Below are 25,004 nucleotides of genomic sequence, written 5' to 3' on the forward strand. Positions count from 1 at the left end.
ATTCCTCCTTAATTCCCCCAATTTGTTCACAGAAAATGTTCAATGAGCTCTTGCATTCATTAATAGCGGTAAATATATCCTTTAGTGACGGTTACTCTTGTTCTACTACAGGGGTATGAGAGTTAGGTTCAACCATAGGCTCTGAGCTCCCATCTACTGTCTTATTATTGCCTGCCATTTTTGTCCTCGTTAGTGACAAACTTTTCTGACCCTGCACTTTGCCTTGACTCTTTCTGTCTTGAGCTAATTGAGCTTTTACTGTTGGCTGTTGCTGAGGCCCTTTATTAGGGGAATTTTCCGGGGTATGGGCAAACCTTTCAAGTTTAGCTGCTGCGGCCGCTGCCGTCTGGCCTCCCATTTCCTTCTCTTTTACCGGACGTGCTGTTTGTGCCCCGGCATTGTCCTGATGTGACTGCTCTTCTCCCCTCTTTCTGGTCATATTGCTTACACTTAGTAAATGGGTGCTGAACCAGCACCACTTCTCCAGTGAGGGGCAGAGAAAAAAAAAAACAGACGGGGGGAGGGGTATTATGAAACCGGCTGCACTCCCTGCGACTTTTTTTTTTCTCTTTTCCCCAGTGCAAAAAAAGCGGCAATTACGCAAAAAATAGTTCAACATTGTCAACTAACAGCGTACCTGTATATTTTCCAAATTGTAACCATCCAGGAGAGGAAAAAAACGTTTTTTTTTTTTTCCCCCTCTGTGATTTACTGCTTATACTAATCCTGCCAGATTTTCAGGAGCTTCAAATAGCCCAATGAGTATCCACTTGCAGTTATATCTATTTTGTTATAGTCCTGAAGTGGGCAAGGTTTTCCAAACCAGGTGTATTTACACCACCTTCCCCTAATATTTCCTGCAGCTTATTTTAAAGAGTAAATCAATGTAGAACAATCTGTGATAACAGTTACAGGCAGATTAAACTTTTTCCCACAGCTCCTGCTCACCACTCCGTCTGCAGCTTGATATTTTTCTTTCTTAAATACAAAAGTCACTCACCAGTCCGATTGAGCCCAGTTTGTACCTCTCTCATATCCCCTGTATTCAGCCCATGAGACCACCAGGCACCCTATAGATCTAAAAGTCCAGATAGTATAGCAACAATTTAAGCAAGAATTCACTTAGGATATCAGCACACAACACACTGTAGATAGTTTCCCCGCTAGGTATATACAAGATAAGCGTAAGCGTAAGCAATGCCTTCGGGGTTAGTACGCAGTGCTGTGGGGAAAAAAAATAAACAAAAAACAACAAAGGTTGTCTCCTTCCGTTTGCAAGTAGGAGACGTTTGTAAGTTGGATGTATGAAAGTAGGGGCCTTCCCTATATGCTCTGCAGAAATGCGGCCCCAAGGTGTTGGTGTTGCCACAACACTCACAGTTACTCTCGGTGAGCACAGGAATGGGCCCTGCTGTGAAATATTACATCAAGAATTGTAATTACATGCCCCTGTTAAACGGGGACTGAAAAATTGGGCCTTAGGCACTGCTTGCTGGTGCCACAACACTGCAATCTCTACCAGATACTATAGTTGGAGTGCAGGAATGAGTTCTGCTGCAAAGCATTGCATCAAAAATTGTAATTACATGCCCCTGTTAAACGCGGCTGAAAAATTGGGCCTTAGCCACTGTAGGCAGCACCCAGAACCAAAAATGTTCTTCCAAACTATCAGCAGGATCATTGAGGAGGAAGCATTGCATCAAACATTGTATTACATGCCCCTGTTAAACAGGGGCTGAAAAATTGGGCCTATACACTGCAACCTCTACCATATACTCCAGTTGGAGTGCAGGAATGAGCCCTGCTGCAAAGCATTGCATCAAAAATTGTATTACATGCCACTGTTAAACAGGGGCTGAAAAATTGCGTCTTAGACACTGGTGCTGGTGCCAGGACACTGGAACCTCTACCATATACAGTACTCCTCAACATATAGTTGGAGTGCAGGAATGAGCCCTGCTGCAAAGCATTGCATCAAAAATTGTAATTACATGCCCCTGTTAAACAGGGGCTGAAAAACTGGGCTGGTGGCACTGGTGCTGGTGTCATGACACTGCAACCTCTCCCATATACTCTATTTGTAGTGCAGGAATGAGCCCTGCTGCAAAGCATTGCATCAAAAATTGTAATTACACGCCCATGTTAAACATGGGCTGAAAAATTGGGCTGGTGGCATCACCCAGAACCAAAAACGTTCTTCCAAGATATCAGCGGGATCATTGAGGAGGAAGAGGATAGTCAGTCAACATAACAGGACAGTCACTCAGCATCAGCATAGGCAGTCTTGAAGGGATGTGACATTTCCAAAAACATTATTTGGTTACATCAGCTTCAGGTGCTTGGTAGCTGTGGGTGATCCAAGATTGATTCATCTTGATGAAGGTCAGTCAATCAACTGAGTCGGTGGACAGGCACACCCTGTGATCGGTTACAAAGCCACCAGCAGCACTGAAGGTGCGTTCCGAAAGAACACTGGATGCAAGACAGGCCAGTAGCTCAATTGCATACTGTGCAAGCTTTGGCCAGTGATCCATCCTCAAGACCCAGTAAGCCAGAGGATTTTCGGTGGGAAAGGTGTCCAAGTCTGACGTTGCCCCTAAGTATTCCTGCACCATGTAAATCAGACGCTGGCAATGGTTGTTGGAACTGATCATACCTTGGGGTTGCGGACTCAAAAATTGTTTGAACGCATCGGTCAACCTTCTCCACCGCTCCTTCTGTGACTGACCGAAGCCTCAGCAACACCTTGTCCAGGACCAGGAGTTTGTAACCTCCCAGTCTCTGGGAACACAGTGCACAGACCTTTCTGCAAGGCCTCCTGGAGATGTCTCATCCTCTGCTCCCTCTGCAACGGCAAGATAAGGTCCGCAACCTTACCCTTGTACCATGGCTCAAGGAGAGTGGCCAGCCAGTAATGGTCCCTCTCCTTGATCTGAAGAATACGAGGATCCTTCCGCAGGTTTTGAAGGATCAGGGAGGCCATGCAGCATAGGTTAGCTGAGGCATTCGGTCCGGAGTCCTCTGGGTCACTAAGGACAACATGATCCGCAGCCACCTCCTCCCAGCCACGGGTTTCTTGGGACTGTAAATCATCCCTACAAGACTGCTGCTGCTAATGCTGAGTGCCAGGCTCCACCTCCATGCTGACACAATCCTCCTCCTCCTCCTCGTTCTCTTCCTGTGTGATGGGTGGGACAGCAGGAACACTGTCTGGATAAAGGGGACCTTGAGAGGCAAGGAAGTCCTCCTCTTCCTGACTCTGTTCTGCCTCAAGTGCCCTGTCCATTATTCCACTAAGCGTATGCTCCAACAGGTGGACAAGAGGTACAGTGTCACTGATGCATGCACTGTCACTGCTCACCATCCCTGTGGCCTCCTCTAACGGTGACAGGACATTGCATGCATCCCTGATCATGCCCACCTGGCGTTGTGTGAAAAAACCTAGCTCCTCTGACCCTGTCCTGGTGTCGTAGGCGCACAGGTACTCATTGATGACCCTCTGCTGCATGTGCAGCCGCTGCAGCATGGCCAATGTTGAGTTCCACCTGGTGGGCATGTCACATATAAGGCGGTTCTTGGACAGGTTTAACTACTTTTGGAGCTCATCCAGCTGAGCACTGGCATTAAATGATTGGTGGAAATGCACACAGACTTTCCTGGCCTGCTTCAGGACATCCTGTAAGCCCAGGTACCTGTCCAAGAACCACTGCACCACCTGTTAAGGACATGAGCCACACAGGGCACATGGGTCAGTTGTCCCTGTCGGAGGACGGAGAGGAGGTTGTCGCAAACCACCATTCCTGGCTTAAGCTGGTGTGGTGTCAACCACCTCTCGGCCTGCCCCTGCAGAGCTGACAAAATATCTGCCCCAGTGTGGCTCCTATCCCCCAAACAAACCAGCACAAGCGTAGCCCTCTGAATGCCCGCTGGTTCCGAGGACAGAGCACTGGAAGAGGCCACGGAGGAAGAAGAAGAGGTGGGGGTGGAGGAGAGAGGTGTGTCACAACCAGTAGTAGCATTTTGGAGACGTGGTGGCAGAACAACCTCCAACACTACTGCACCTTGTCCTGCATCCTTCCCAGCTGCCAGAAGAGTGACCCAATGGGCTATGAAAGATAAGTAACATCCCTGTCCATGCCTGCTGGACCAAAAGTCAGCGGTAATATGCACCTTACTGCTGATTGCCCTGTCCAGAAAGGCAAGGACATTGCCTTCCACATGCTGGTAGAGACCCGGAATTGCCTTCCCTGGGGACCTGCCACTGAGGAACCGCACATTGCACAAACTCACGGAAGGGGACAGAGTCTACCAAGTGAAAAGGCAGCAGTTGAAGTGCTAGCAATTTAGCCAAGCTAGCATTCAACCGCTGGGCATGTGAATGGCTGGGAGTGAACTTTTTTCAACGGTCCCGCAGCTGGGGGAGGGAAATTTGCCTGCTATAATCGGACGTCGGTGTACTGCTGGCAGAGTGCCCGCAAGTACTTGGTTGTGACACACCTAATTCTACACCTTCATTCCTCTCAGTGCAGGTTTCAGAGAGGACTGAAGGTCTAGTGGGGTTGGAGATCCCACCTGATGAGGAGCAAGGAGACATCCGCTTTGTTCTTTGATGTGGGTCTTTAAGGTACGCTTGCCAATGAGCCGCATGGCAGGTCAACATATGTCTGGTCAAGCATGTGGTGCCCAAGCGGCTAATGCTTTGGCCACGCGAGATATGCTTGAGACATATGTTGCAAATAGCAGCAGTGTGATCTGATGCACTCGTCTCAAAAAAGGCCCACACCAAAGAAATTTTGGAATAATGCGCAGAGGCAGCGCCCTGCACAGGCAGAGTTCTGCGGTGTGATTCAGTCGGTGTGCTGCCCCTAAGCTGGCCCCCGGAGGGCATCCTGCCTCGTTGGATATGTGCCTCCTCCTCCTCTCTCCTATCAGGCGCCCACGTGGAGTCAGTGCCCTCATCATCCCCTCCCTCTTCATCACTGGAGCAAAGCTGGCAGCATGCTGCAGCTGGTGGAACATGACTGCCAGATTGCTGTCCTTCTTGAGCATCCCCTCTCTCTGCACTCAGGCTACTGCCTTCCTTTAGCTGAGTATCATCATCAGAGCCTTCAAAACACTGGGCATCCTCCTGGAGCATGTACCCAACACTGTGCTCAAACAGTTCGGGGGACTCCTCAGGAGGACATGGTGGGTCTAGGGAAGGAGTGACTGATGATGACATTGAGACGAGGGAAGAAGATGCGTTGGCAGCTGCTTTGCTAGTACCCTTAGCCTTGGTGAGAGAGGATGAGGAGGGTGAAGAGGGCTTGGTCATCCACTCTACCAAGTCTTTGGCTTGATGTGGCTCAACACATCCAGCTGCCGAAAATAAGGACAAGCGTGTCCCATGGCCACCTGCATGATGACGATGCACCGCGTCCATGAACAGCACTGTTGTCTCTAGGCACAGAGCCTGCTTGCCCTCTTTTATTGGCTCATGACTGTCTGTCTCTCCTTGTTGGCCTTCCAGACATAGTAATGGCCTGCAGGGAGATGGGAAAACCATCAATTGGGTAGTGTATATTGTACTGGAGGCACACAACACCCACTAACTCCTGCAGATGCCTGAATGATAGAACACCAGCAATAAAGGGTAGATAGAGGTGTATACTGTGCTGGAGGCACGCAACACCCACTAAGGCCGCGTACACACGAGAGGATTGTCTGGCCAACTAAGTCCGTCAGACAATCCGACAGACAGTCCGTCCTACTGGAGATGCCTGTATGAGAGAACACCAGCAATAAACGGTAGATACAGGTGTATACTGTGCTTTGCTGGAGGCACACAACACCCACTAACTCCTTCAGAAGGCTGTATTAGAGAACACCAGCAATAAAGGGTAGATATAGGTGTATACTGTGCTGTGCTGGAGCACACAACACCCACTAACTCCTGCAGATGGCTGTATTAGAGAACACCAGCAATAAAGGGTAGATACAGGTGTATACTGTGCTGTGCTGGAGCACACAACACCCACTAACTCCTGCAGATGCCTGTATTAGATAGCACCAGCAATAAAGGGTAGATACAGGTGTATACTGTGCTAGAGGCACACAACACCCACTAACTCATGCAGATGCCTTTATTATAAAACACAAGCAATAAAGGATAGATAAAGGTGTATACTGTGCTGGAGGCACACAACACCCACTAACTCCTGCAGATGGCTATATTAGAGAACACCAGCAATAAAGGGTAGATACAGGTGTATATTGTGCTGTGCTGGAGGGACAAAACACCCACTAACTCCTGCAGATGCCTTTATTATAGAACACCAGCAATAAAGGGTAGATACAGGTGTATACTGTGCTGGAGGCACACAACACCCACTAACTCCTGCATAGGCCTTTATTATAGAACACCAGCAGTAAAGGGTAGATACAGGTGTATACTGCACTGGAGGCACACAACACCCACTAACTCCTGCAGATGGCTGTATTAGAGAACAACAGCAATAAAGGGTAGATACAGGTGTATACTGCGCTGGAGGCACACAACACCCACTAAGGCCGCGTACACACGAGAGGATTGTCTGGCCAACTAAGTCCGTCAGACAATCCGACAGACAGTCCGTCCTACTTTTGAATGAACGGACTTGACCACACACGATGAACAGACAGTCCGCTGAAAGCTTGCGCGATGACGTGTACAGCACGTACGACGGGACTAGAAATAAGACGTCCAATACACTGCAATGCAACCTTCTGCCGTGTAAATCCTTTCTGAGCATTCTCCATACTTAGTCCGTCCAACTTGCCTACTCACGAGCGGACTGTCCGCTGAAACCAAGTTTGGACGGACAATATTACGGAAATTCCGAAAGACTTAGTCCGCCAGACTGTCCGCTGAAAAAGTCCGCTGAAGCCCACACACCAGCGGACTGTCCGCTGAAACACGTTTCAGCGGACTAAGTTGAACGGACAATCCTCTTGTGTGTACGCGGCCTAACTCCTGCAGACGCCGGAACACACTACACAAGGCCCCCTTGTTGGCGGCCTTATATAGTGTGGGGTGTGTACTAAACCCCCTAAGCTATAATTGGCCACAGGTATCCTGCTTGTGGCCAATTATGGCTATCCTCGCTGCCGGTGCTGTGATTGGCAAAGCATGCGGTGTCACAGTGCATGCTTGGCCAATCATGAGCCAGCAATGCACTGCGATGGCACAGTGCATTATGGGCCGTGAGTGCCACACAAATTTGGGGCGAACGGCCCATAACGTTCGGTATTCGCCGAACGTGCGAACAGCCGATGTTCGAGTCGAACATACGTTTGTATCAAACACCAAGCTCATCGCTACCTGTTAGTAAATGTCTGCAGCTACAGTATGTGTAGCTGCTGACTTTTAATTTTTGGAAGGGGGATGGGATGGACTTATTGAGCATGTCACCACTGTGATTGGCTTTTAGTGGTCACATGATCAGGATCCTTTTCTCTTGGCTCTTGATGATAAGTAGAGACCAGGGATGAACCTATTTTTCAGTCCAAAGTTTGGCTGCTCAGGCATTCAGATAAACATCCAAACCTTCTTCTGTCCAGTCAACTGTGCAGCAGAAGCCAAATTTCATGTATGACTTAGACTGTGTTGCACCGCTGTGTCATCAGGTGAGAAAGATCACTGTGGAGAGAAGGGGAAGAGGATTCACACGTGCAGAGACTTGGGGGTACAGAGGTGGACATTGGATTTGGGGTACAGAGGTGGTAGAAGAGGGGGATACAGTGTTGAACGTGGATGGGGGTACAGAGATGGACATGGATGGGGGGTACAGAGGTGGACAGAAGGATACAGAGTTGAACCTAGATGGGGAGTACAGAGGTGGTGGAGGAGAGGGGTACAGAGGTGAACATGGATGGGGGTACAGAGGTGGACATGGATGAGGGGGTAAAGAGGTGGACGGAAAGATACAGAGGTGAATGTGAATGGGAGTACAGAGGTGGAGGTGGGCACAGAGGTGAACGTAGATGGGAGGATACAGAGGTGGACATGGGGGTACAGAGGTGAACATGGATGGGGGACTTCAAAGGTGGATGGAAGGATACAGAGGTGAACGGGGATTGGACGGGGGTACAGAGGTGGACATGGGGGGGTATAGGGGTGGACAGAGATAGAGAGGTGAGTTGTGGATGGAGGGGGGACAGAGGTGAGCTGTGGATGGAGAGTGTACAGAGGTGAGCTGTGGATGGAGGGAGTACAGAGATGAGCTGTGGATGGAGGGTGTACAAAGGTGAGCTGTGGATGGAGGGTGTATAGAGGTGAGCTGTGGATGGAGGGGATACAGAGGTGAGCTGTGGATGGGGGGTGTACAGAGTTGAGCTGTGGATGGAGGGTGTACAGAGGTGAGCTGTGAATGGAGGGGGTACAGAGGTGATTTGTGGATGGAGGGGGGGCAGAAGTGAGCTGTGGATGGAGGGAGTACAGAGATGAGCTGTGGATGGAGGGTGTATAGAGGTGAGCTGTGGATGGAGGGGGTACTGAGGTGAGCTGTAGGTGGATGGGGGTACAGAGGTGAGCTGTGGATGGAGGGGGGACAGAGGTGAGTTGTGGATGAAGGGGGGGGCAGAATTGAGCTGTGAATGGAGTGGGGGACAGAGGTGAGCTGTGGATGGAGGAGGGTGCAGAGTTGAGCTGTGGATGGAGGGGGGACAGAGGTGAGCTGTGAATGGAGGGTGTACAGAGGTGAGCTGTGAATGGAGGGGGGACAGAGGTGAGCTGTGGATGGAGGGGGGACAGAGGTGAGCTGTGGATGGAGGGGGGACAGAGGTGAGCTGTGGATGGAGGGGGGACAGAGGTGAGCTGTGGATGGAGGGGGGACAGAGGTGAGCCGTGGATGGAGGGGGGACAGAGGTGAGCTGTGGATGGAGGGTGTACAGAGGTGATTTGTGGATGGAGGGGGGGCAGAATTGAGCTGTGAATGGAGTGGGGGACAGAGGTGAGCTGTGGATGGAGGAGGGTGCAGAGTTGAGCTGTGGATGGAGGGGGGGGGGGGGGCAGAGGTGAGCTGTGGTTGGACCAGTGTACAGAGGTGATACTCCTCCTGCCTGTCTAAATGTAATAAGTCTACTAAATGCACAGCAGGCCTTCTTTCCCTGCCAGAGATATTTATTTAAAGTAGATTGTAAGGATGAAAAGAGATCGGTACAGGAATAGGTAACATTATGAACAAATATAACAATTGTGGAAGTAAATTCAATTTTTAGGCTGCTAGGCGTCCAGACCATGATAGTTTATTTTGGGCCACTTTACAGTGCCTTGAAAAAGTATTCATACCCCTTGAAATGTTCCACTTTTTGTCATGTTACAACCAAAAATGTAAATGTATTTTATTGGGATTTTATGTGATAGACCAACACAGTGGCACATAATTGTGAAGTGGAAGGAAAACGATAAATGTTTTTAAAATTTACAAATAAATATGTGAAAAGTATGGAGGGGTATTTGTATTTATCCCCCTTTACTCTGATACCCCTAACTAAAATCTAGTATTGTACGGTAAATAGAGTCCACCTATGCAATTTAATTTAATCTCAGTATAAACACAGCTGTTCTGTGAACCCTCAAAGGTTTGTTAGAGAACCTTAGTAAACAAAGAGCATCATGAAGACCAAGGAACACACCAGACAGGTCGGGGATAAAGTTGCGGAGAAGTATAAAGCAGGGTTAGGTTATAAAATAGTATCTCAAGCTTTGAACATCTCACAGAGCTCTGTTCAAGCCATCATCCAAAAATAGAGTATGGCACAACGGCAAACCTACCAAGACATGGCCGTCCACCTAAACTGACCGGCCGGGCAAGGAGAGCAGCATTTATCAGAGAAGCAGCCAAGAGATAACTCTGGAGGAGCTGCAGAGATCCACAGCTCGGGGGGAGAATCTGTCCACAGGACAACTATTAATTGTGCACTCCACATATCTGCCCTTTATAGAAGAGTGGTGAGAAGAAAGCCATTGCTGAAAGACATAAGAAGTCCCATTTGCAGTTTGTGAGAAACCATGTGGGGGACACAGCAAAGGTGGAAGAAGGTGATCTGGTCAGATGAGACGAAAACTGAACTTTTTGGCCTAAAAGCAAAGTGTTATGTGTTTGGCGGAAAACTAACGGTGCACATCCCCCTGAACACAGCATCCCCACCGTGAAACATGGTGGTGGCAGCATCATGTGGTGGGGATACTTTTTTTCAGCAGGGACAGGGAAGTTGCTCAGAGTTGATGGGAAGATGGATGGCGCCAAATATAGGACAATCTTAGAAAGAACCCTGTTATGCCGCGTACACACGACTGGACTTTTCGATGGGCTGAATTCCGTCTGACTTTTCAACTGAGTTTCGACAGACTTCCATCAAATCGGACTTGTATACACACAATCACACCAAAGGCCGACAGATTTGACCCTGATGATGTATGACTGGACTAGAATAAGGAAGTTCATAGTCAGTAGCCAATAGCTGCCCTAGCGTCGGTTTTCATCCGTCGGACTAGCATACAGACAAACTGATTTTTAGAGCGGACTCGAGTCCATTGGAAAGATTTGAAACATGTTCTAAATCTAAAGTTCATCAGTTTTTTTGACAGCAAAGGTCCGATGAAGCCCCACACACGGTCGAATTGTCCGACAGATTCGTTCCGTTGGACCTTTGTTGTCAAAGTCTGGCAGTGTGTACGCGGCATTAGAGTCTGCAAAAGACTGGAGACCGGGGCGGAGGTTCACCATCCAGCAGGACAACGACCCGAAACATCCAGCCAGAGCTACAATGGAATGGTTTACATCAGTGATGGCAAACCTTGGCACCCCAGATGTTTTGGAACTACATTTTATGTGATGCTCATGCACTCTGTAGTGTAGTGGAGCATCATGGGAAATGTAGTTCCAAAACATCTGGGGTGCCAAGGTTCGCCATCACTGGTTTAGATCAAAGCGCATTCATGTGTTAGACTGGCCCAGTCAAAGTCCAGACCTAAATCCAATTGAAAATCTGTGGCAAGACTTAAAAATTGCTGTTCACAGACGCTCTCCATCCAATCTGACAGAGCTTGAGATATTTTTGCAATCAAGAATCTACAAAAATGTCCCTCTCTAGATGTGCAAAGCTGGTAGAGATATCCCCAAAAAGACTTACAGCTTTAAATGCAGAGAAAGGGGGTTCTACAAAGTATTGACTCCGGGGGGCGCCATACAAATGCCCTCCCACACTTTTCACATATTTTTATTTTTTTTAAAATTGAAAACCATTTATTACTTTCCTTCCACTTTACAATTATGTGGCCACTTTGTGTTGGTCTATCATATAAAATCCCAATAAAATACATATTTACGTTTTTGGTTGTAACATGACAAAATGTGGAAAATTTCAAGGGGTATGAAAACTTTTTCAAGGCACTGTATCTAATATAGAGCGGAAGGTATGAAGGAAGGGAGTATAGTTTTCTTTGGTAAGGTCTGCTGCCTTAGGAGTGAGTTTGATACCTAAGTAAGAAATTCCACTATCCTTCCATACATAGGCAATTGTTGTTGGAGGACCATTTCATTGTTATTGGTAAATGATTTTTTATTTTTTTTCTCTTTCATTTTATAGTAAGACATTCTGTCAAAAAGTTGCAAAGCCTGGTTCATGGAAGCTAGGGAAGTCTCCACCTCTGTAAGCATCAGAATGAAATCGTCTGTAAAAAGGCGAACAGTATGCGTTTGTATTTCCCAGCTTGAACCCCTTTATCCGAGGATGCGATAAATGTAGCCTTATGCCGCGTACACACGATTGAATTGTCCGGCGTACTTAGTTCCGGCAAACAATCCGGGCGGATAGTCCAGCGGACTTTCTACCGAACGGACTTGGCCACACACGGACACACAGAAAGTCCAGCGTTTGCTAGCGCGATGACGTACAGCACGTACGACGGGACTAGAAAAAAGGAAGTTCAATAGCCAGTAGCCAATAGCTTCCTTTTTCGTACTTGCTTCTGAGCATGCGTCATTCTTAGTCTGCCGGAAAGACGAACGTATTGTCCGCTGAAACCCAAGTCCGGCGGAAAGATTGGACTGCAAAAATACTTTCTAAGTCCGCCGGACTTAATGCTGAGAAAGTCCAGCTGAAGCCCACACACGATCGAATTGTCCGCTGAAATGCGTTTCGGCGGACTAAGTACGCCGGACAATTCGATCGCGTGTACGCGCCATTAGGTTCCATTAGTAAGTTAAGGAATAAGTGGGAAGACACCCCCGGAGGGTGCCATTAAATATATTGAATGGGGTTGATAGCAAACCATATATATACACCTGAGCAGACGGGGTTTGTGTACAGTTCCATAATTACTGAGTGGATTGGGCCTGTTACCCAAACCTAGCAAGGACCTGAGTTAGGTACTTCCAGTGTATTTTGTCAAACAGCTTCTCTGTATCCAAAGCCAGGAGCAGAGAAGGCTTTCTCTCCTTGTTGGCTAGATCAGTGGTCTCCAAACTACAGCCCAGGGGCCAGATGCAGCCCTTTGCTTGCTTTTATCCAGCCCTTGGGGGAGCTATTTTATTCATTAGCACAAGTGAAGGACACAATTCCTCCCAATGACACCAATAATGGAGCCCAATGATACCAATGATGGGGCAGAATTTCTCCCAATCATGAGGCACAATGACACTAAGGATGGGGCACAATGGTGGGGGATGTTGTACTCCTGATGGCTGCGGTCCGGCTCCCTTAAAGTCTGAAGGACAGTAAACCGGCCCTTTGTTTAGAAAGTTTGTAGACCCCTGGGCTAGATGTATGACATTAATCAGCCACCTAGTAGCGTCTGGCGACTGATGACCTTTTCGTAAATCCCGATTGGGCTAAATGAATGATGGAAGGTAGTATGTCCACCAGCCTAGTAACTTGTAGTTTAGCATACATTTCCAGGTCTTTATTCACCAAATAAATATGGCAAAAACTAGTACCAGGATCCTTCTGTGCCTTCGGTAGTGTAAGGCCGCGTACACACGCGCGGACTGTTCGCCCAACTTTGTCCGTCAAACAGTTTCGGCAAACAGTCCGCTCAAAATTAGCATGGACGGACATGGCCACACACGACGGACGAACAGTTTGCTGAAACCGTGCGCGATGACGTGAACGGCACGTACGACGGGACGAAAAATACGACGTCCTATACACTGCATTATAACTTTCGGCGTGTAAATCCTTTCTGAGCATGCGCGGAACTTAGTTTGACGAACAAGCCTACACACGAGCGGACTGTTCGCTGAAACAAGGTTTCAGCGGACAGTTTTTCGGAAATTCCGTAAAACCCTGTTCGTCAAACTGTCCGCTGAAACTGTCCGCTGAAAGCCCACACACGAGCGGACTGTCCGCCCAAACACTGTTCAGCGGACAAGGTTGGGCGAACAGTCCGCCCGTGTGTACGCGGCCTAATTGTTAATGGTTTGAGAATTTCAGAGGATAATATAATTATTTTTATTGATTTATTTTGTAGATAAAATCCCGGAAGGCTGCGACCTCTCCGATAAACCGCAAATCGATCTGATCGATGCCGGATTGGAAATTAATACTCCGTACCCCTTAATGTTACGTCCTCATCGCAAAGTAGATCTGATTTTGTCTTTTGACTTCAGTTCAGGAGATCCATTTGAGGTAATCGCATTTTATGGTCATTCAATGCAACTTGCCAACAGCAGATATAAATGTATTGAAAAACACAAATCATTAAATAATTGTGGGAAAGGAGCCGAGCTATTATTTCACAAAGTTAGTACACCCCTCAGTCACATATTTGTAAATATGTTCTTCTCTCTTTTCATGTGACAACACTTGGCTACAATGTAAAGTAGTGAGTGTACAGCTTGTATAACAGTGTAAATTTGATGTCCCCTCAAAATAACTCAACACACAGCCATCAATTTCTAAACCACTGCCAGCAAAAGTGAGTACACCCCTAAGTGAAAATGTCCAAATTTGGCCAAATTATCAATTTTCCCACCCAGTGCCATGTGACTCATTAGCGTCACAAGGTCTCAGGTGTGAATGGGGAGCAGCTGTGTTTAATTTGGTGTTATCGCTCTCACTCTCTCATATTGGTCGCTGGAAATCCAACATGGCAACTCATGGCAAAGAACTCTTTGAGGATCTGAAAAAAATAATTGTTTCTCTACATCAGTGGTTCTTAAGCTTTCTAGTGCCGTGACTCCTTGATAAAATGTCCCAAGTTGTGGGGACCCCTAACAGTAAAATTATTTTCGTAGCTTGGGTTGTCAGCACACAAGGCAAGACAAGTAATTTGCACCCCTAACCCACGGACATTTAGTGCTCCCTGAGTCCCTTCCACTCGTACAGTATTAAAACCCCTTATGGTACATTTTATGACGTATCACTCTTTCTTCTTGTTCTCCTTTCTTTCCCTTTTATCTCTCTCTATCCCAATTTCTTGTTTTTTTTCCCCATCCCTCTCTCTAGCCATCTTTCTTGTTCTTTCTCTTATTCTTTCTCTCCCTTCTTTGTTCCTCCCCCTCTTTTTCTCTCCCTTCCATGTATTCTCTATTTTTTATTCCTTCTCTTACTCCTTTGTGGGGGGAATGGGATGAGTGGCAGTGCTGGAGGGGGGTGGGGTGAGTAGCAGTGCTGATGGGGGGTTGGATCAGTGGCAGTGCTGGTGGGGGATGGGATCAGTGGCAGTGCTAGTGGGAGTTCTGATCAGCCAACTTAGGTGCTCTTGATCAAGGTCATCTGCTGATCTGAGAACTGTAGTGGGGACTTTTAATGGCAACTCTCATCACAGGTAGTGTTACTCACTGTGTCTCTGACTTTGTGGTGTCTTGCAGCAGTGACACCTATGTCGAAATCAGGAGATAGGGTCTCCTCCAGCCCCTCCCACTTCACATTCCTCACCAGTCAGCTGACCTCTAGTTTATGCCCCCCAGCCATGCCGTGAACTGAATGGGCAGCTGTGAAGAGGTTGAGTGGGCAGCCATGGGCTCCAGGAACATCACAGCTGGGTGGCCGCGAAAATGGTGGGAGAGTGGTGCGGGCTTCAGGAACAGCCCAGGATTTGGTGGCTCCTGGCAAGTCATCATTCGAGCCCCGAGGGGGTCCTGACCCCAAGGTTGAGAACCACTGCTCTATGTAAAGATGGCCTAGGCTATAAGAAGATTGTCAAGACCCTGAAACTGAGTTGCAGCACGGTGGGCAAGACCATACAGAAGTTTAACAGGACAGATTTCACTCAGAACAGGTCTCACCATGTCCGACCAAAGAAGTTGAGGTCACATGCTCAGCGTCATATCCAGAGGTTGTCTTTGGGAAATAGACCTTTGAGTGCTGCCAACATTGCTGCAGAGGTTGAAAGGGTGGGGGTCAGCCTGTCATTGCTTAGACCATATGCCGCACACTGCATCAAATTGGTCTGCATGGCTGTTGTCCTTGAAGGAAGCCTCTTTTAAAGATGATGTACAAGAAACAGTTTGCTGAAGACAAGCAGACTAAGGACATGGATTACTGGAATCATGTCCTGTGGTCTGATGAGACCAAGATAAACTTATTTGGTTCAGATGGTGACAAGCGTGTGTGGGGGCAACCAGGTGAGGAGGACAAAGACAAGTGTGTCTTGCCAAAAGTCAAGCATGGTGGTGGAAGTGTCATGGTCTGAGGCTGCATTAGTGCTTCTGGCACTGGGGGCTACAGATCATTGACCATTCATTGTTCATTCCACAAACTCCGTGATGTCGTCATGGAGGAGAGGAAGAGGACTCCGGTGGCCAGCTGTGAACCTCTAGTGAACTCCATGCCCAAGAGGGTTAAGGCAGTGCTGGAAAATAATGGTGGCCACTAAGGATGAGCCGAACACCCCCCCGGTTCGGTTCGCACCAGAACCTGCGAACAGACCTAAACTTTGTGTGAACTTTAGAACCCTATTAAAGTCTATGGGACTCGAACGTTCACAATCTAAAGTGCTCATTTTAAAGGCTAATATGCAAGTTACTGTCCTAAAAAGTGTTTGGGGACCCGGGTCCTGCCCCAGGGGACATGTATCAATGCAAAAAAAAAGTTTTAAAAATGGCAGTTTTTTCGGGAGCAGTGATTTTAATAATGATTAAATTGAAACAATAAAAGTGTAATATTCCTTTAACCACTTGCTTACTGGGCACGTAAACCCCCCTCAGTCCCAGACCAATTTTCAGCTTTCAGCGCTGATGCACTTTGAATGACAATTGCGCGGGCATACAACACTGTACCCAAATGAAATTTTTATCATTTTTTTCCCACAAATAGAGCTTTCTTTTGGTGGTATTTAGTCACAGCTCGGAGTTTTATTTTTTGCTAAACAAACAAAAAAAGATGCAAAAAAAAAAAAAATCATGTTTTAATAGTTTGTTATAAAATTTTGCAAACGGGTCATTTTTCTCCTTCATTGAAGTGCGCTGATTAGGCGGCACTGATAGGCTGCATTGGTGGGCACTGATGGGCTGCATTGGTGGGCACTGATAGGCTGCATTGGTGGGCACTGATAGGCTGCACTGGTGGACAATGATAGGCATAGTTAAGGTGGCACTAATAGGCACAGATAAGGCGGCACCGATGGGCACAGATAAGGCGGCACTGATGGGCAAAGATGGGCACAGATAAGATGGCACGGATGGGTGGCACGGATAAGTGGCACGGATGGGTGGCACGGATGGGCACTGATAGGTACCACTGATAGATGGGACTGATGGGCACTGATAGGTGGCACTGATAGGTGGCTCTGATAGGTGGCACTGCTGGGCACTGATGGGCGGCACTGCTGGGCACTGATGGGCGGCACTGCTGGGCACTGATGGGCGGCACTGGGGTGCAGCACCTTTGAGGCAGATTGTGGGCACTGTGGGTGGCACTGTGGGTGGCACTGCTGGGTGGCACTGTGGGTGGCACTGTGGGTGGCACTGTGGGTGGCACTGTGGGCACTGCTGGGTGGCACTGACGGGGGGCACTTACTTTAATTCACAATGGCACTGCAGGGGGCAGGTGGGCACTGGCAGGGGGCAGGTGATCGCTTGTATTGCTGGCCGTGATCGGGACTAATGTCCCGATCACGGCCGCCGGTGATGGGCTTTTTTTTTTTCTCCTCGCGCTGTCAGCGCGAGGAGGAATAATAGCCGATTACCGCCTCCGTTCTATCACATGATCAGCTGTCATTGGCTGACAGCTGATCACGTGATAAGGGGTCGGGATCGACCCCTTGCACGGATCGGTGATCAGGCGAGTCTCATGGACTCGCCGATCACAGAGCGCCGATCACAGAGCAGGCCGCTCGTGCACGGGACGGCGTCTATTGACGGCGTCCCGGAAAAGTAGGTCCGCGCTAATGCCGTCATTTGGCAATAGCGCGGATCCCAAGTGGTTAAATTTCGTACCTGTGGGGAGTCTATACTATGCCTGTGAAGGGGCGCATGTTTCTGGTGCTTAGAACTGTCCCTGCACAAAGTGTAATTTCTGCAGGAAAAAAAGTCTTTTAAAATCACTCGCGGCTATAATGAATTGTCGGCTGCCGTAATACAGAGAACACTCATTGAAAGTCATTGATAAAAAAAAATATATATATATATATCCATACCAAACCAATTTAAAAAAAAATTGACGTGGGGGTCCCCCTAAATATCCATACCAGACCCTTCAGGTCTGGTATAGATATTAAGGGGAACCCCGCATCAAATTTAAAAAAAAATTGACGTGGGGTCCCCTTAAGAATCCATACCAGACCCTTTATCCGAGCACGCAACCTGGCAGGCCAGGAAAAGAGGGGGGACGAGAGAGCGCCCCCCTCCTGAACCGTACCAGGCCACATGCTCTCAACATTGGGAGGATGCTTTGGGGGTCTGTGACCCCTCAAAGGACCATGTCCCCATGCAGGGACGGACTGACCAATGGGCCACTCGGGCACTGCCCGAGGACCCCATGCCACTAGGGGGCCCCATCAGGGTTGCCAGCCTCAGTAAAACCAGGGACAGTTGGTCTAAAAATCCTGAGATTATAGTTGCTCCACCTCTGCAGTACCTTCTCAGCCAATAGAAACATGTCTGTGTATACTGTGTGATTGCATGCTGTGTGTGTGTGTTTGTGTCTACTGTGTGGCCCCATAATCTCTGATTGCCTGGGGGCCCCATAATCTCCTATTGCCCGGGGGCCCCATGAGTTGTCAGGCCGCCCCTGGTGCCACCTCATTAGTGCCCATCAATGTAGCCTCATCAGTGCCCATCAGTGCAGCCGATCAGTTCTCATTAGTGCATCCCCAGCAGTGCCCATCAATGGAGCCTCATCAATGCCATCAATGGAGCCTCATCAGAGCACATCAGTGCAGCCTCATCAATGCCCATCAATGGAGCCTGATCAATGCCATCAATGGAGTCTCATCAATGCCATCAATGGAGCCTCATCAGCGCACATCAGTGCAGCCTCATCAACGCCCATCAATTGAGCCTCATCAATGCCCATCAATGGAGCCTCATCAGTGTCCATCAATGCAGCCTATCAGTGCCCATCAGTGGAGCCTCAGCAGTGCCCATCAATGGAGCCTCAGCAGTGCCCATCGGTGCTGTCTCATCAGCACTCCTAAGTAAAGAAGAAAAATTAAGTAAAGAAGCAAAAGAAAGCTCTTTCTGTCTAAAAAAAGATAAAAATTTCAGATGGGCATCTGAGGGGGCGGAGACACCATTTACATCATTGAGTGGCCCCACCCTTAGCTATATAACAGCTGTCAAAGTGAAAAGCTTGCAGTCAGTGGGAGCCTCCCATTGAGGCAAAGTTGTTCCGTCGGGAGGCGTGATTGATGAAGTTACATTGCGGAATATCTTTATTTTTTTAATAAAGGACCTGTCCCAAACTGTCTCTTGTCATTTTTACAATTTTTACACTTTTTTTGTGAAATGGTAGGGGTACAATGTACCCGTTACCAATTCACATGGGGGGGGCAGGATCTGGGAGTCTCCTTGTTAAAGATGGCTTCTAGATTCCGATAAGCCCCCCTCCTGCAGACCCCCACAACCTCCGGGCAAGGGTTGTTGGGATGAGGCCCTTGTCCCCATCAACATGGGGACAAGGTGCATTGGGAGGCCCAAAGCACCCTCTCCATGTTGACATGTGGCCTGGTACGGTTCAGGAGGGGGGCGCTCTCTTGTCCCCCCCTTTCCTGTGGCCTGCCAGGTTGCATGTTCAGATAAGGGTCTGGTGTGGATTTTGGGGGGACCCCCACACCATTTAAAAAAAAAAAATTGGTGAACGATTCCCCTTAAAATCCATACCAGGCCTGAAGGGTCTGGTATAGATTTTAGGGGACCCCCACGCAATATTTTTTTTACAGTTTGGTGCAGGGTTCGCCTTAATATTCATACCGTTTTTTACAGCGGGCGATTGGCTATCCAGCCATAACAACCGAAGCGGCTAAAAGCCGCTCGGCTGTTATGCCGGAGGAGCGGGAGGGGACGTCCCCCTCTCCCGCCGCCTCCTGCCGCTGTTACCGATGCTCCCGCTCAATCGGGGGCACTGATTCAAGCTCCGATACCTCCGGGTGCTGGGGAGTAAACAGTCATGATGTCACTTCCCGTTTACTCGGCTGCCAATGGCGCCGGTTTTAAAAGAAATATACTGTATTCAGAATTGCCGTTTTTGGCGATCTGAATATATTGAAGTGTAAAGGAGGGATCGGGGGTCTTTTAGACCCCCGATCCCTCCATAAAGAATACCTGTCACCACCTATTGCTGTCACAAGAGATGTTTACATTCCTTGTGACAGCAATAAAAGTGATCAAATAAAAAAAAAATATATATTAATTTTAAAATAAATGAAATAAAAAAAAAAAATTAAAGCGATTGCCGTCCCCGCGAGCTCGCGAAGCAAAGAAAACGCATACGGAAGTCGCGCCCGCGTATGTAAACGGTGTTCAAATCACACATGGGAGGTATCGCCGCGATCGTCAGAGCGAGAGCAATAATTCTAGCACTAGACCTCCTCTGTAACGCTAACCTGGTAACCGTAAAAAAAATTTTTATAGCGTCACCTATTGAGATTTTTAGGTACCGTACTTTGTCGTCAATCCACGAGTGTGTGCAATTATAAATTATGTTTGGTGTCTATTTACTCGGCGTAACATTAACTTTCACATTATGCAAAAAAATTGGGCTAATTTTACTGTTTCGTTTTTTTTTAATTCATGAAAATGTCCCTTTTCCCAAAAAGTTGCGTTTAAAACACTGCTGCGCAAATACCGTGTGACATAAAATATTGCAACAATCGCCGTCATGAAAGGGTTAAATTACAATTTTTCCTTTAGAAATATAATTTTGTTGTGGTATTGTTCTAAACACAGGAAAGATGCGCCACTTTACAGGCATACTATAGACACTCCCCAGGCACAATATTTAACCACCTGCTTACTGGGCACTTAAACCCCCCTCCTGCCCAGACCAATTTTCAGCTTTCAGCGCTGAAGCACTTTGAATGACAATTGCGCGGTCATATAACACTGTACCCAAATGACATTTTAGAATTTTTTTCCCCACATACAGAGCTTTCTTTTGGTGGTATTTAATCACAGGTGGGATGTTTTTTCTCTTATATTCACCGGCCGACACAGCTCCTCTCCTTGCCATTGGGTAGTATACCTCACCTCTAGGAGAATACTAGGCAAAAAGTTGTAATACAACACTCAAAACTCTCAGTTCCGCCCAGGGTATGGTCCCTTAGGTATCAACCCTCCTGTCTGCCAGCAGACCTCAGTTTTATTTTGCCTAGTGAAGGAGAAAGACCTAGGAACCCTGCGGGCCCATAGGTCTGTGTTTTTTTTTATGCAGAAGCTTTGCTTTTTGAGCAAGATAAGTGATCCTGTGATCTTCTATCAAAAGCCGGCTGGGTGACAGGCTGGTTCACTTATCCTTGTAGTCTCCCCAGGCCGGCCATCAAGCGTGTGCAGGTCACAGCTATGGCTCGGCAGGCCACAACAAAACCTCAGCTCCGGAGGTGCTTGGTGAGCTTTTATGCTCCGCGGCATACATATGACCGGGCTACTGATGTCTTCGTCACAGTATGCCGGGCCAGCAGTCTACCCTGTACTGATCAGAGAGTAGTTCTGCCATGGAATGTCTCCCAGCGCTTCAGGACTGGTAAGTATGGCTCACCCTGCCTTGGTGGGGCTGAGCAGCTGGGCATTCCCTGGGAGGTCGATTCAGGGGCCTCCTCACCTCCCTCTCTTCTCTCCCCTGTCCCTATCTTCCCTCCCTCCCCCCTCAGGGGGGGATTCTGCATGTGACTGCTGAGTGATGTGTGTATACCCATACAGGGGATCTCTGAGGGCTCTCACCTGGATGGGGGGGCTGGCTGGATAGCGGTGGTCCTGGGTCCTGTGTTTCTGTTATCCGGAGGTGCCTGTGAGGGTCTGCTGTTGTCTGGGGCAGCGCTGTGCATTTTTCACCTCATAGCATGGCCGGCGGCCATTTTAGGTGTGGGCAGGGCAGCATGGCTTGCTGGGCTTCAGCGGCCATTTTCAGAGTGATTTCCTATCAGGACACTGGCGGCCATTTTCTGGAAGCCTGAACACGTTGTCAGTGTTATCTAGCAGCAGCATAGCTCATTTGCTCTCACAGCCGTTCTCCCTGTGTTTCCTGTCTGTGTACTGGACACTGGGCGGCCATTTTATTGAATCCTGAGCATATTTCTAGATCGTTTACCGATCATTCCAGCGGCTGCCACCGACACAGTTTTGGTTTCCTCTGCACTTGGGAGCACTCAAGGACTACAGGCACCACTTATGGACAGCGCAGAACTCCTCAGGGTGGTGAGTCCGGCGGGAATGAGCCCCTCAGTCAGCGGCAGCAGGGAGGGTGGGACTGCCGCTGTCCTAAGTCCCCTTCGGGTGGCAGACATGGTAGGGTCAGCATGGCTTCAGAAACTAGTGTTTCTTCCCTCAAAATCCAGGCAATTGCAACCGGGTCACCTACAGACTGCGCAGTGCCCATGGACATCCTGATGGCGGTCCTCAATTTGTTCTTTGCCAATGGAGGCCGATGGAGGCGGTGCGTGGGAAGATGGGTGAAATAAGGTGGCCCTGCCCACCGTCCTCTGGGGAGAGCCCTGACGCAGACTCGGGCCCTGCTGAGGCTGGTGACCCCTGCTCTGTCTTGTTAGATGACGCTGACCAGGACCATTCGGACAGTGAGGATGAGTCCCTATCCGGGTCCAGGCACGAAAAAGTGATTGTAGGAGCACTTATCACAGCTGTGCTTGATACCCTGAGAATTCAGGAGCCAGCAGGTCTCCCTGCTGATGTAACGGTCCCTTTTGGGTCCCGCAAGCCAGCACGTTCACCTAAGGTGTTCCTGTATCTGACTTATTTTGACAAGTTCACTTACAGGGAATGGGGTCACACGCAACAGACTTTTTTGGTCCTCAAATACATGGCGCCGCGTTACCCCTTTGAGGGAAGCCTTCTCAAGAAGTGGTCGGCTCCTCTGGTCATGGACCCCCAGTATCCAGGTTAAATAGGTAACCATGATCACCTGCATTTAAGGATCCCACGGACAGGAAGGCAGAGGCAGTAGCTCATTCCTTGTTTACGGGTTGCGGGGTCCGCTGTGCGACCAGTACTGGCATTTGCACTTGTGTCGCAGACACTGACCGAGTGGGCAAACCTTTTGCACTGCGAATTGGGAGAGCAGCAGGCTTCTCCTGTCTGCATGGAACTAGCAGACCAACTAGTGCAAGGCCTAAGTACGTTTGTGACGTGACCCTGGATACCCTCCCTCTGTGTATCTAGGGCTTCAGTGTCAGCTATGGTGCTGAGGGATCTTCCCTTCCTTGGCGACTGGCTCTTTGGAGCCTCTTTGGATGGCATTAGTAAACATGCCACCGGTGGTAAGAGTGCATTACTCCCGAAGACCAGGAAGGCTAAGGAGCCATGCCGTAGGCAAAGGCCCTCTTTTTCCGTTCACTAACGCCTTTTCCGTCCGCCTGGAGCTTAGGTATAATGTCCCCAGCCCGACAGGACGACCACGGACGGACAAACGCGTCCCTGGAACCGCAAGACTAACAAGCTTGCGAGTATAAGTGCTACCGCATGAAGGTTTGCCTCCACCCATGTTTTGGGTGGGGGGTCGCCTTCCGGGTTTTGCAGTCTGGTGGTCCCCTCGGTTTCCGTCCAATGGGCATGTGATTTGCTCAGGCGCTCTTGGTCGCCAAACAAATTCTTCCCTTCCAGCATACCCATATCCCCGGCTCGCCGGGAGGCCCTCTTGGGGGCAGTAAGGGACCTGCTGAGTAGCAGGGTGGTTTGTACCGGTTCCGGAATTGGAACGTTTCCAGGGTTTCTACTCAAATATGTTTGTAGTTCCCAAGAAGGAAGGGGTACCTCCAATCTTGGACCTAAAAGCACTCTATCAGTTTATTAGTGCAGAGGTTCAGAATGTAATCAGTTCGCCCAGTAGTTGCGCACTCCATCAAGGGTACTTCCCGGCACCCTTGGACATCCAGGATGCGTACCTGCACATACCCATATGTCTGTGGCAGCAAAAGTTTCTTCGATTTGCAGTCGGGGAAGCCGAATACTAGTTTGTGGCTCTACCTTTTGGTATGGCATCAGCCCCCCGAGTCTTTACCAAGGTTTTGGCTCAGTTTTGACATTGCTATGGCAACGTGGGATCTTGATCGTGGGATATCTAGACGATCTCCTCCTGAGAGCATCTTCCGCCTCAGAATTAGAGGAGGATGTGGCGATCACCATGCAGATTCTGCGAGAATTTGGGTGACTGTTGAACCTAAAAAACTCGGTGATTGTACCGACTCTGCGTTTGGAGTACCTAGGCATGCTGCTAGACTCCATGAAAGCAAGCGTTTTTCTCCCTTCAGACAAGCTGCAGACTTTCAGATCCGCAGTAAAACTGCTGATGAACCGCAGGTGGTCATCGCTTCGCTTTTACATGCGAGCCCTGGGGCTCATGGTGGCCTCCCTGGAGGCTGTACCATTTGCTCAGTACTACACCAGAGTCCTGCAGGAGGAGATCTTGTCAAAACGGGACAAATCTCAGTTGTCCCTGGATCGTCAGATTCAGGTGAGCCAGTCAGTCAGAGAATCACTGATCTGGTGGCTGAGGTCCCTGGTGATTCAGGCCGGAAAGTCGTTCCTACTTCTAAAGTGGACAGTGATCACATCGGACGCCAGCCTTTTCGGCTGGGGTGGAGTGATGGGGGTTCAGTACACGCAGGGCCTCTGGTCGACGGAAGAATCCAAGTTGCCAATCAATCTGCTCGAACTGAGAGCGATCAGGCTGTGCCTCTCCACATGGTCAATGTGACTGCAAAGACATTCGATCAGGATTCAGTCAGACAACGCCACTGCAGTGGCATATGTCAATCCCCAAGGGGGGACAAGAAGCTCAGGCGCGAGAACGGGAGGTTGCTCACATACTTCGGTAGACAGAGCGACATGTACTGGTTTTGTCGGCCATTTACATTCCCGGAGTGGAGAACTGGCAAGTGGACTATCTGAGTCACCAGATGCTGGACCCAGGAGAATGGGCATGGCATCCTGAGATATTCAGGTTACTGTGCCTGAGGTGGGGCACACCAGACGTGGATCTTCTGGCTTCCTGTCTCAATCGGGGGTGCCAAGGTTCGTGTTCAGGATAAAAGATCTGTGGGCAGACGTGTCAGACGTGCTGGTGGCTCCATGGGATCAGTACCAGCTGATCTATGCCTTTCCTCCACTGAAGTTGCTACCACACCTGATCGCAGGGGGGATTCCAGTAATACTGGTGGCCCCAGATTGGCCTCAGCATCCCTGGTACGCAGACCTGGTACGTCTGGTGGCAGACGCTCCCTGACGACTGCCATTATGAGAGGACCTTCTGTCTCAAGGTCCGATTCTCCATCCGGCTTTACCATCGCTGGCTTTAACGGCATGGCTATTGAGAGCTAGGGGTTGAGGAACTGGGGTCTGTCAGATTTGGTGATCCCAACTATGTTAAGAGCA

At 48.9% G+C, this 25,004-nt stretch overlaps 1 protein-coding gene across 2 annotated transcripts in view; it reads left to right on the forward strand.

Annotated features, from left to right (window-relative positions):
- LOC143956893 (cytosolic phospholipase A2 gamma-like) overlaps positions 1 to 25,004 on the forward strand; it is a 352,634-nt gene that overhangs the window by 308,794 nt on the left and 18,836 nt on the right. For both annotated transcript variants that reach the window (XM_077467060.1, XM_077467061.1), the window contains one exon: positions 13,493 to 13,650. In XM_077467060.1, the coding sequence (XP_077323186.1) occupies positions 13,493 to 13,650 (158 nt within the window). The remainder of the gene's footprint in view (positions 1 to 13,492; positions 13,651 to 25,004) is intronic.

Source organism: Lithobates pipiens, unplaced genomic scaffold (assembly GCF_037356315.1).
Source record: "Lithobates pipiens isolate NorthernLeopardFrog02 unplaced genomic scaffold, aLitPip1_a1.2 Scaffold_44, whole genome shotgun sequence".
NCBI classification, from domain to species: Eukaryota; Metazoa; Chordata; class Amphibia; order Anura; family Ranidae; genus Lithobates; species Lithobates pipiens.